The 13,595-nt window shown below is 41.1% G+C and overlaps 1 protein-coding gene across 1 annotated transcript; it reads right to left on the bottom strand.

Moving 5' to 3' along the window:
* Positions 1 to 1,509: 1,509 nt before the first annotated feature.
* Positions 1,510 to 2,313, bottom strand: LOC110888171. Its single transcript, XM_022135709.1, has one exon. The coding sequence runs from the start codon at positions 2,311 to 2,313 to the stop codon at positions 1,510 to 1,512; it is 804 nt and encodes a 267-aa protein (XP_021991401.1).
* Between the last annotated feature and the right edge of the window lie 11,282 nt (positions 2,314 to 13,595).

The raw sequence follows: 13,595 nt of genomic DNA on the forward strand, positions 1-13,595 counted from the left end.
GATTACGTTTTCGTACCAGTTTGCGTAAAATTCTCCAGAAAGCGATATAGAGTTTGAAATCGAATAAAGCCAAAACATGAAAAACATCAAACATGAATAAACAAACATTGGGATCAAATAACTTTATTTCATTGATAACTGAATTGTTTACAATGATTACAAGCACAAATGTCACACTTTACCTCTTCAACAGTGACTTGCCTACACATATGAGTAGCGACCTGAGGACTGAGCTTTGTAGAAATGATGCTCGGATCCAGCTTCTTAGACACATTTCCTTTATTACCAAGAAAAACTTTAAAATGGTCAACTAACGCATTCGCCACCCCCTCACCGTCATGATGATTACCTTCCATATCTTTGATAGTGTGGATTTTGTTAACATGGTTACGGCACTTCACAACATTATGGAAATAAGCCGTGTTGGCATCCCCCACTTCTAACCACTTCTGTTTAGCTTTTTGTTTCAAAAACCTCTCTTCATCCAGAGCAGCTTCTTGATATCTTTTCAAACAGGCCGATTCAGCCTCTCGAAGATGATTATCATTCGGATCGTTATCTAGCTTGCTTTGAAGAATATCCAGCTCTTTTTTAATATCACCAACCTTTTCATGGATGTTTCCTTGTTTATGTAAAAGAGCTCTAAAGGCATGCTTCAAACCCTTTAATTTTTTCACAACCCGAAACATAGGGACCCCATCCACATTACTGGTCCAACCCCTTTGCACAATCTCCACAAATTCCTTCTTATGAACCAACATATTTGTGAACTTGAAGGGTTTTGGTTTAGCTTTTTGACTCGAGGGCAACTTCAAAACACATGGGCAATGATCTGAAACCCCATAGGGCAAATACACTGCATGGCCTTCCGGAAAAACATCAGTAAAATGAACATTAGACATAACTCTATCCAGCTTTTTCCGAATCCCCACTCCCATTTTTGATCGCTGGTTCCAAGTATAATGTATACCGCTAGCATTAACATCAAACACCTCCAAAAAATCGACACAATCCTTAAACTCGGTCATAGCAGAATTAACAGTAGAACTCCCCATGTATTTATCTTCAATGTTGAGAGCAACATTAAAGTCGCCAAGAATAATCCAAGGAGAATTGCTGACCAGCCCCTTATGCATCTTCAACGACTCCCATAGCTGCCTTCTTTCTTTATAACAATTACTCGCATACACAAACGAGACATACATCTTCTTTTTATCGTGTTTCAACATGATCTGAGTGTGCATTACCTGACTACTAGCATCAACCACCATAACATCAATATTATCCATGTGCCACCCCAGAATAATTCTAGTGCCTTTCGAACACATCGCTCCATTCGAAGCCCAATCCCAATTTCTAAAAACATTCTTACACACCTTGTCCAAATTTGCAACCTTTACATGAGACTCCAAAATGGCTAACACCTAAACCCCGTTCTCTTTTAAAAACTTTTGAACCTCCTTTTGTTTCAGAGGGCGGTTCAACCCCCTAATATTCCAGGAGGCTAAGCTAACCATTTGTAACCTTCTCAGCAGGTGTGCTTGCACCTGTTTTATTTCCCGAATCTTCTTTCATCAGGGTCGGCATCCCCTCATCCGAAGCAAGCCTAACCTCCTCCACATCCGTCTCTTCCTCTTCATGTACCCCATTCAGCCCACTAAAAGCATTCTTGATTTCAATAGTCGGACCTCTAGAGGAACTAGGTTTGTTCACTTCCTGCCTATCATTTATCTTTTTAGGTTTGTATATCACTTTTGGTTTCTCCTTAACATGATACTGTTGCTTTGACACTTTTTTCCTGTTATTACCATATTGAAACCCTTGATCATCCACTTTATTCTTCCCTTTGTTTCCCGTATCAACCCTGTCGACACTTACCTTCGGGCAATCCTCAACTGTGTGACCAAAAACCTTACAAGTGTTGCACCTAGGTGGTTTCCATTCGTATTCAACCCTTATGTTACTCTTTAGAATCCCCCCATCCTCTACATTCGGAATAGCAATCATAATATTATCCTTAGTTTCCTTCTCCGCATCAAGCTCTATGATCGCTCTAGCAAATCCACTCCTACCCCATGACTCAGTGCACATTTTAGCTGTTTCATTGTCAAGCACTTTCGGGACCCCAATCTTTGAGGCAATCAAACTCAAACCGTCTTCAGTGTACGCTGCTAACGGGACATCATGCATTTTAACCCACACCGGGATCTTTTTTAATTCCTCTTTTTTCAGTTCCGTCTTCTGGACATCCTTACATTTTATAACATTCATCTTTCCCAACTGCATCCTATTGGTATGGTTAGGGTTCGACATTTTGAGTTCGTGTGTCGGACTATGAATATTGAACCGACCGTTCTTCGATTTAGGGTTTTTCACCAAATGCACTGTACCCAGGGGTTTTACTCTTTTGTTCAGAGAGCTTCTGCAAAGAAAATTTTGCTCAATCCTCCGAAATCCTTCCACGATTGGAAACAGAAATTTTTCTTTATCAAGGCCGGAGTGATTCCGATGAGGATGGTGTTGAGGGGGAAAGAGGATGTTCCTATTGAAACACTGCAGACCCCTTCTGAGGAGACTTGGTATCAGGATCTGAAGGAGATACCTAATATCGCTTTACCGGAGAAAGCCCTTGTCGGAGCTGGAATGAGTTTAAACTGGAAGATGGATCGGGACGACAAGCCTGTCTACACCGAGGGGGGTCATGGTACGGTTTTGAGTTTTTTTTTTTTTTTTTTTTTTTGAGCCTGTCTGTTTTTTCCTGCAGTTGTTTCACTGTATGTTGTTGCTTATAAAAGAGAAGGAGGGAGGATGGGTACCACCAAGAAAAATCCTGATGAAGAACTTTGGTACGACCGTATTGTAAAGAATTTTTCTTTTCCGCGGGACGCGGATCTGTCTGATCCTTCTGCTGATGGCGCAGGTAAGATTGTGTTCGTTGTTTGTCCCAATTCTTCTCTTCATGCTTTAATTGTTCTTTGCGCTTTGTAGGTGAGTTGTCAAACTTGGGCGTAGGCCCTGAGAGGAAAAGGCGCGCTACGGCTAGTAATGTTGCGCCCAAGAAAGGTGATGTCGGAAAGACTCAATCTTTCAAAGCTAGAAATGTTGAGAAGAAAGGTATGCGCCATTCTTCTGACAAGTGTGATTATGTGGTGGTTTCTGATACTTTGGAGGGTCTTAAGCCTGCAGTTACTATTCGGCGACCGAAGTCAGAGCCGAAAGATTCAGCTGATATTCCTCCATCCAACCCGGATGATCCAATTGACTTGGAATCTAGTCCTGAGCATTTGGTGCAGAGAGTAGCAAGCAAGAGGAAACAAACTGATACTAACGCGGAGGATCAGCCTCCTAAAAAGATTCAAAGAAAGAAGATTACTCGAAGGGGGAATCTTGATGCTTTTGTTACGGAATCTGTTCCTGGTAAGCAGCATTTTTTCTTGTTCCCTTTTTACGGGTTAGATTCTTATGGATTCTTGTTCTTACAGTAACTCCTGTTGTTCCAACCTCTATCGATGCTCAAGCTATGACACATGAAGAACTTCCTCCTACTCCTCCGCATGCTCCTGCAACTGATCAATCAAACGCTGCAGAAGGTGCGGATGACGGTGCAGAGAAGCCTGTTGAAATTGAGAGGCCTGCTGATGTTGGCCTAGGCAAGGTGGGTGATGCGGAGAATCCTTCGGCTCCTGAGGTGGTTACTCAAGACCAAGGGAAAGGGTCCACCGAAAAAATTTCTACTCCCGCTTCTTCAGGTACTTCTCCGGAGCATATTGAGAAGACGACAGTTGAAGAACAAAACTCATCAGCTGGTGTCAGTAAGCAATCTCCTATCCGTCCAGAGGAAACTTTGGCTGATTATTATTATCGGAGCTATTCAGAGAAGGATGCTGCTGATCCTCATGCTCCTGTCTGGAATTTGAAGAAAGGGGATAATTTTGCGGACTGGCATGTGTGCCAAGATTGGCTGCAGGGGATACTTCCGCCTGGGGAGGTCAAGTTTCAAGAAAGCCGATCTTGCGATCAGGCCTATCAGTCTTATGTTGCTGAGACCGCCGCTCATATTTCTACCACCCATCGTATTGTCCGAGAGTGGTATCATATGCATAAGGAGCAAAAATCTTTTGCGGCAGCTCAGAAGAAGTTCTCCAATGATGAGAGGCGTTTGGCGCAATTGATGGCGAAACTAAAAGATGATCAAGCCAAGTTTGAGGCTGAGCGGAAGACTGAAGAGTGGTCTGTTGCTGGTTGGAAAAGAAAGGCTGAAGCTGAAGCTGCTCTTCTTTCTGAGGAACGAAAAAACTGGAGGAAGATTTGCGAGAAGGATAATGCAGAGAAGGCAAATCTCCGTACTATTAAAAATAACCTCAAAGCTGATGTTGAAAAGCTGAAGAACCAAGATGCGGAGGTTGAGAGATTGCAGAAAGAGAAAGCTGACTTGGAAGCTTTGTTGGCAGAAGCTCGTGCTCATAGGGAACGTAGCGAGCAGCGGGAGGTACAGGCTTTAAGCACTCTTGCCATTAGGGATAAGGAACTAGAGGAACTTACTGCTTTGGTTTCTGACCAGGAACAATTGAAAAAGGACCTGGAAGTTGCGCGTTCTGAACATGCTGAGTTTTCCCGCCGTTTGACTGTGACCGAAGAAAAACTGGAAAATTCAGAGACGGCGCGGGTTTCAGCAGAGAGCGAGCTCGAGCCCTTAAGAAATGACATGAGTTGGCTGAAGGATCGTGGGATTGCCTGTGTAAGCTCCTACCTTATATATGTATTTGCGCTGACTTTCTTCTTTCTTTTCTTTTGTGTTAACCATTATTGATTTGGTTTCATAGGTTGCTGAATTTGTGTTAAATTCTAAGGAGCTGGATAAAACTGTTGCGGAGTTAGTGGTTGCTGCGCGGCGGGATGGTTATGTGCAAGGTTATGCAGAATGCTCCCATCATGTAACGAGTGCACTGAAAGTTACTTGGGATGACAGCAAGTCTGCTACTTTTGGTGTAAATACTGCGGCCGTGCTTGCTTCTATGAAGACGGAGTTTAATAACTTACAACTCCCAGTTATGGAGTTGATAGATGTAGCGCTGCAATCGGACGATCTGGTAGCGCAGCTTAAAGAAATCTTCCCTGATGAGGGAGAAAATTTAGAGTAGGGTGAAATTTGTTTCTGAACAATTTGTGTTTTTCCCTTTTGTGGGATGTATATCTTTGTTTTGTTGCGTTGTTCGCGTAAAGACTCGAAACACTGCCGTGTTTGAATCTTGTCGGGGCGTATTTGTACGCTGAAAGTAATATGTTTCTATTCGTTTGAATGCCTTTACAATTTTTTGCATGAATACAATTGCTTTTTACTTAAGTAAGGCGAATGAATGTTGGTATGAAACTCATGCGTGGAGTTTATGGTCATTTGTGAAGTAATCACTGACCGTGAATGGAGCGTTATTCTATACTACCATAATGTTTTCGTGCTTACTAAAAAGAAATTGCATGCATTTTGTAAATACAAATGATAGAAACTTTGTAATTTTTATTTCATGGATAACGCGCAGAGGCATTACAAAGTCTTAATAATTAAATGGAACTTAACTTAGTTCTGCCATTTGTGACGTTTTTCCTGTGAGGAATTCTGCAGAGTCTCTTAGGTCTTGGCCCGTTTGTTGGAGGTTTCTTCTCCCCGAGTGATTTGCTTTATCTCCTTGCGCATGTTCTGGAGTAGATGCGTGAACTCCCCATTTTTAAGGGCTTTCTCTATCTCGGTGCGCAAGGAAATGCAATTGTTTGTGGTGTGTCCTGTATCCTTATGATATTCGCAATACTGCGCTAGGTCCTGACCACGTTTACTCTTCATCGGGATTGGCGGTTTAAACTGATAATCCTCGGTACTCAGGACTTCCGCCGGGGTCTTTGTCAGTGGGGTCCACTGCCTCTCCCTGTTTTCATGCTTGTTATCTCTCTGAGCAGAGAGTTTGTTAATTGTTGCGCGAGCATCTTCAGAGGAGCGGCTTCCAGATGACTCGCGCCATGATTTCTTGAATCTTCGTTCGCCTGTTGCGCTTAAATCTGTGGGCCTGCTGTGTGGTGGTGGCGGTCTGTTTGTTGTAAGGTTTTTTTCTGTTTGTGCGTAAACTTTAGCCGCCGTCATTATCTTTTCCCAACTCTTGGGGAGGCCTTCTGTCCCGGACAAGACTTTGACCATATCATCACATCTGACCGCATACTTGAACTGAGCGCGGATTAACTGTTCGTAGACACCACCGATCTCCAATACTTCCTTATTATACCTGGTTATAAAATCTTCCAAACTCTCATCATCTCGACGCCATATGTTCATGACATCAGATGTATCCCGCATGGAGCGCCTTTGCTGGCTGAAGTGTGTTAAGAATTTTTGGCGCAGGTCTTTCCATGACTCTATTTGCCCGGTGCCCGTTAATGTTTGAACAAACAAGTGACACCATAGCGGAAGAGTCCACCCGCCGACCAATCCTGCGCTGGTGAAGACCCTCAAATGATCGTCGGGATCAGTTAACCCATTGAATTTGCCGACGTTAGATGGTAATTTTGCCCTCTCTAACGGAGCCAGAGCTATTTCCAGTATAAACTTCGAGTTTTCCGCTGCTTCTGCAGGACGGTAAACTAAGTCGTAATTATGTTCTGCCTCAGGGTTGTACACCGCTCGAGGCCTGGATTTGTTAGAGTTTGGGTGCAGCCTGTTGAATACGCTAGTGTTTGCACTCAAACGATACGTTTGGTCAGATTCATCAGTGTGGGCATCCCAAGGAGATCCCAACCTATCATGAACTGATTGCCTTTGACGAGGCTGTGACTCATGGTGTTGTCTCTGATAGCTGTTTGTTCCATCATTTGTTGATTCTTCTCGTTGGGAAGCATGAGCTCTTGATCCCGGCCTTCGTGATTGTGTTACGGGAGCGGTTTGAGCACACAATTGTGTATACACTGCATTTAATGCTCCTTGTGACCGGACATACCATGATATCGGGGTTTCCCCCGGTGGTAGAATTGATTGGGCGGGATTTATGGGAAATACCCCTGGAGTAACAGGGTTATTTGCTCCATTAGATTGAACCTCATTATCGTCTGAGGCCTCTTCTACTATCCCTTCGACTGGTAAATTGTTTCCGACATTTGGTCGAGGACCGGATCGTCGGTGAGAAGATGAATTTTCTGCCATACGGAAAAACAGAAAAATGAGATGAACTGAACCGAAACGAGATAGGAACTAGAAAAACAGAGAAAACGGTGGGCGCCAATGAAGAAACACTGGTGCAACGGATCGGAATCAGTTGGACCAGGGGGTTTGAATCCGCATAAAAGGTTAGTTCTCTCTCGATTGGTTCAGTGATGGTCGAACTTCTTCTCCGGCTATTCTGCAAAACAGAGCACCGTTAGCCTCGCCAAGGGGAGAAGGGGGGTTCTCTCCTTGACCCGACTCCGGTGTGAGAATAAGTATTTGTATGGAGAAGATAAGGTAATTGAGTATTGAGGTTGGATCTGAGTTCATACCTGCAAAGTTCTCCTATTTATAACCGAGAGTTTTGGAGGGAAAATCTGTTATTGAAAAGATAACGGAAGATGCTAACACCGTAGCGGTTATCTTTCCTTCCGTTAAGTCTTTTAACTTTTCATTAAGTTGCTTTGATCCGACGTGAGTGCACACGGATCACGACTTGATCTACGGTTGGGGATTTGCCACGTGGAAAGTGGTTTGAGTGGAGATCATTCTCCAATTACATGCTATCGTGGTGATTTCAGGGATGTTTGTGATGATGACACGTGTCCAGGCGGTTACAACCGTCTGGGTGGTGCACGATCATATTTCTTCTAGAAGATTACTGCTGTAATCTGGTGTGGCACTTTACCGTGTGCACACATAGTTGGATAGATCCCAAGTCTGGGTAAAATAACATCCAAGTCTGGATATTTAGGGCGGACGTTTTGGTTTCGGGATTTTGACCCTTGCTAAATGGAAGATGGCGCAAGGGTTCAGGTTTCCCCTTGGGCGCGCGACTATTGTTTGTTAGTTTCTTTCTTCATTCTGTAAGACCAATGCGCGGCCGCGCAAGGTTTAGAAGGGCTGAAAGACCGGTTGGTGGTATGGTCCCTATCTCTTTGTGGGATTTTTGGGACCTTACCCCTTCAGTCACCAAAGGAGACAAAAGCCAAGCCTTCACCAAAACCAAAGAAACGTAAAGCTTCAAAGAATCCTCCAGTCGTTGCACCAAAATAGGCAGTACCTAGCCAAGTGGCAGCACCACCAGCCAAGAAGCCTTACAACGGAACTGCACCCTAGTGTAACCAATGTAGCCTTCATCACCATGCTAGTGTGAAGTGCCGCAAATGCCAAACTTGTGGGCTTATAGGTCATACAGCAAGAGTTTGCCCAGCTGCAGCTACACCAAATGAAGCTGGCAACAATCCTGCTCAAGCTCGTTTTTCACCGGGGTCTTGCCACAACTGTGGCGAGATGGGCCATTTCCGAAGGAATTGCCCAAAGCTAGCTGTTTCAAATTTGACCCACGAATGAGAAGTTGGCTAATTTGAAGATGTTGCTTCTTTGAATAGTTTGTAACTATTGCTTTTGTGTCTTTTGTTGAACCCTGAAACAATCTGTCTTGTTTATAAATAATTGTTGTTCACAATTCTGATGTACAAGTGTAGTTACATGTGTGTATGGCATTCCCTTATGATACCTACAACAAGGAACTGTGTTCTTTACAAACTACTCTTGTGGTTCTCCCTTTCAAGTGATCGCTCATAATTTCCTCAAAAATTCCAAGTACTCGTTTCATTCTAAGAAACGAATTACAGAAAATAAAGTGATATTATGAGTAATCGTGCTTTTTGCACATTTGTGCCTTTGAATCCTTGGTTAGATAACTAAGGGTATTTTCGATCTCATACCCATATCATTACATTCTGGTTTTTTATAACAACATACATAATATATGCTTTTCAAAAACAACCTTCATGATTTCAAAAACATTTTATATAGTTTGAAAACATTTTTAACATAGTATATTTACTTAACATATCAGGTGCATGATTTCAAAAGCATCATCCATGTTTTCAAAAACCTTATACATAATTTCAAAAAAATTCATCTCGTATGATTTTAAAACATTTTATAAATATACTTATCTAAATACACCTACCTTATGATTTCAAAAGTATTATGTAAGGTTTAAAAAATATTAAACACATTTCTAAAAGAACCCCATGCATAGTTTTCACATTTTGCTCATACATTGACTTAACCTTCAAATTCTGCTTCATATGTCGCCTTGGCATATCTAGCACCTCAACTTCATGAGCATTCTACCTCGTGTGTCGACTTAAGCACGTCTAGTGCAAGGTTTTGAAACGCCTCCCGCTTTTCAAATTCCAAAATCCATATGGGATCTTATTACCTTCACAATTTGATCTTTGTGGATGGTTACTGCTCTGATCGGAGTCCTTAATTGGATTCCTTGTATACCTTAATTCGAATATTACAATTCCTCGTAATCGAAATCGAATTTTCTTTTTAAGATCTTCCTATCTTCATAGTTAGATTCTTGAAAATGTTTAAAGTGCCAAATGAAATCCACGGATTCCTAGTGTGCTTTGAATTCATGTGCACAGTTAACAAACAAATTAACAAAATGATAACAAATTAAAGATCAAGTTAAACAATTTTGTGGTTACGAGATTATGTGTTATGTGTTTTCTTTTGTGTTTTTAATTTCATAATCCAAATCCTCGTAATCTTCCATATCTTCATATGAGTGATTCATAGTAGGATATCCAAAGGTACTACCTTAAATCCTTAATAGGCTTCTACGTAATAGTTAAGACCCTTGGATTATATAGTACCATTCCATAATTCAAAGAGACCCCTTGGGTGGTCTAACTCAAAAGATTGATTCAGAATCTGGTTAAGAATGGCATGTGATGAAATAGCTGAAAAGGTTCCTTGGTGGTCTATTTGAGAAGATCATTTATTGATTTAATTAAAAGGATCCTATGGTGGCCTAGTCATAATCATCACAGGTTCGTTCATTGTTTTCTTCCCTACACATTATAAGATACACTGTGTGTACTATGCAAGGAATTACGTAATTATGGATGCATACATAATTATGAAATTCAATGCACGGAAACCACAGTAAGACTTATCATGTGTAAGAACCTATCGCGGCAAAAATAACGAAATGTAAACAATGTAATGGAGGTACGGTGGACGCACCAACGGCGCTTTATATACTTGTATATAAGTGTCCCTCTTACATTACAAACATGATGTTATTTAAAGTTACTAGAAGTTCAGGGCTCTAACCAGTGTTGTTTTATCTTTTTCGACTTCATGTTTCAAGCTCTCACAAGTTTCCTCTAAATAAATTTCGGGACGAAATTTCCTAAAGTAGGGGAGACTGTGACACCTGTGCCTCCACGGCCATCAAACAAATACCAAACCAATGAAATATTGTATTTCATACTTGGGATTTGTACAAATATGTGAGTCATTTACACATGTCAAATTTTGTTCGATTCGAGCTCTAAATCGCTTTCTAGGAAGTTATACGCGAACCGATGCGTAAACGTAATCAGTTTAACACAACAAACACTTTGGAACAGTGACATAGGCTTAACATAACCTTTACATAACTTAGAAATAAGATTTGGACAGTTTGGTCTGTCGAAATCAACTTTATTCGCTTACAGGGACTAAATTCGTCAAAAAGTGCATAAGTTTGCATTTTCGCGCATATCTTACGTTCTGAATATATCCGGACATCCAAAAATTTATGTAATCATTAAAATATTTTATTTTAGTGATTGGCATGATGAAATTCCATTCGTCGCGTGATTTGGATCGTTTTACTTTCGTTACGATTTCCGTCGTAATTAACCGAACAACGCAACTGTACGACCAAACGAACCGACATCCGAGATATTTTTTAGCACATTTCAAGTTCCCTATACTTTAAATTTATTTTAGAGCCTTGAAATGGGGTTAACGGAGCTTAAAAGTGCCAAAAATCAAGTTTTACAAGTACAGGGACCATTTTTGAAATTTCTGGCAGATACATTGAACTTAATCCATTTTTGAGGTTTTGATGGTTTTAACCCAAGGTTTTGCACTCTATGGGCTAGAATTTGATGGTTTTAAGTATTCCCATGGTTTTGAAAACCATGTACCCACTTGTAAGGTCAAGATCAAAGCACGATTTGCGAGAAACGATCCTAACGGTTCTCCGAAATCTATATATACCCCTACCATTTCATTTGCAAACTCACCTTTGATCTGATTTTGTTCTCTAAGTTGAAATTATACACTTCATACCTGAGAATAATTAGATCAAACCTCCATTTCTTGGACCCGTTGTAAGTATTCTTTCGTTCTTTTACGCATTTTAAGCGTGAAAGTCAAATAAGTGTTTGACTTTCAGCTTTGACCAGTCAATGGTCAACACGAAGTTCGTTTGAACTTCGTAACGTGAGCGTAATCACGATGGTCATAGTCCTTTGTGACTATACCTACTGATTACCACGTTATTTAGGCGTAGTGACGAGTTGTAGTTTCGGTCAAAATGCGTATTCTTGCGTATTTTGCAACCAAACTACTTTTAGGTATCAAGACCCTTTGTTTTGATACCAAACTTGTTTTGAAACCTCGTTAAACATGTTTTAACATGTTTAGCTCGTCACTTTAGGTTTGGGTCGTAAGATAAGCGGTCTAAACAACCGCTTAGACTTTCAAACCCGACCCGTTTGGTCGATCATTAGGATCCGACCAAACATGTATTGTGACCATAGTTATATAGGGAATAACCTTCCGAGGTTATACCTTATGGTCACTTCGTTTAAGTAGTTGTATGATAGGTAATTTATATGCCTTAGGAAAATGACTAAAATGCCCTTTTTACGCATAAATTCATTTTAAGCATATGTAACTTAAATTTTGACATCTAAACTGATTAGGTAACATTATTAGACATGTTAAGGCATATAAAACTTGTCATAGGGCTAGTTAGGCGGTCCCAACATGTTTTACGTGAACGACGCGTTAAAGTAGCATAAGTTACCTAAACGGGTCGTAATGGGTCGTAAGCACTTAGGATAGGTTTCGTTTTAGAAAATAGGCTTTGTTAAACCATATTACATGAGTTCCTATACTCATTTGGTTTACGAAACCTCATCCTATCCGATCTTCCGATTTAGGTCCGTTTATTTACATAGTTACCTATATTAGGTGCCGTTTGATTCCGTGATCCCTCTAGCTTTGCTTGGTTGTTATTCAAGACTTCTAAGCACCCTCAAGTGAGTACATAGACCCCTCTTTTTACTGTTTTCAAACGTTTTGGGGTGAAATACATGTGCCTACTTGTTACTTTCCTGCTTTCATGTTTTCATATCATATGCTTGTTATGTTCATTAGTACACTTATAGTACATGATTTCATTATGTTTTTGCTATGTATGTCCATTTAGTGCATACTTAGTACATTGTTTTACATTACATTTTGTCACACCCCCAAAATCCACATGCGGAGTACCACCGCTTGGAGGCGTGACATGACCAGGATCAAGCCACCAATCATATCAAACGTAATAAGTAATAAATGTAAATCAACCAAACAGTATGAAAGGTGTTCAAAACAAAGCATATTAAGTGTCTAGCGGAAGCATAAATGTAAACCCAATGTAAGTAATAAGTTCAAATGTTTAAATGTTTTAGCATGGCATCCACGATCCATGTCCCATAACGACTGTGCCTCCCGTGCAAGCTCCATGTATACCTAAGGTCCTGCAAGGCATGTAACAGAGAGTCAACAACAAAGTTGAGCGAGTTCACGGTTGTTTGTTCAGTTATAGTAATTGTATTGTAAATCGTATGTTCGTTTAGTAAACCATGTATCGTATGCATTTGTATCGCAGCCCTCTAGGCATGTGTGCGAAGATTAGTGGAAGTTTCCCAAGTATTCTAGACTAGGTATATTTGTATCGCAGCCAGTTTAGTGTATGGTTCGCAGCCATTCCAGGCATGTGTGCGAAGATTAGTTCTATTATCGCAGCCATCCCCGGCGTGTGTGCGAAGAGAAGTATTTGTATCACTAGTCTAGCAGTATCTATCAATAACCTTCCTCTCCCGAGGCCCAAAGTACATAATCCCGATAGTAACTTAAGTATAAGAAATCTTCCAAACCCATTCCCGACCCTGGGAATCCCATGCCTTGGTAAGAGTGTGAACTCACCTTGGTTTGCTCGGCAGATACACAGAAGGGTTAAGTCTAGCTGCTAGTGGTCAACCACGTCCTAACATGGTTATCATACAAGTCAGGTTTCGGTTTCGAGTAATGCACATAAGTATCACATAAGCTAACAGATAAGGAACACGTACAGATCATGGCTGTTACACATCATCAAGTTTAACAGTCATATCGTATTCAACTTGTGTGATTAAAAGATTGGGCTCGCACAAGCTTAATGGCCTTGTGCGAGTCATCCGTTGGAGCCCAATAATGCCCGGCCCAATGTCAAGAAACCCAACAAAACTATAAGCATAAACACGGCCCAACTAACATGTCATGTGCGATCCGGATAGCT

This window comes from Helianthus annuus, chromosome 11 (genome assembly GCF_002127325.2).
Source record: "Helianthus annuus cultivar XRQ/B chromosome 11, HanXRQr2.0-SUNRISE, whole genome shotgun sequence".
Taxonomy (NCBI): Eukaryota; Viridiplantae; Streptophyta; class Magnoliopsida; order Asterales; family Asteraceae; genus Helianthus; species Helianthus annuus.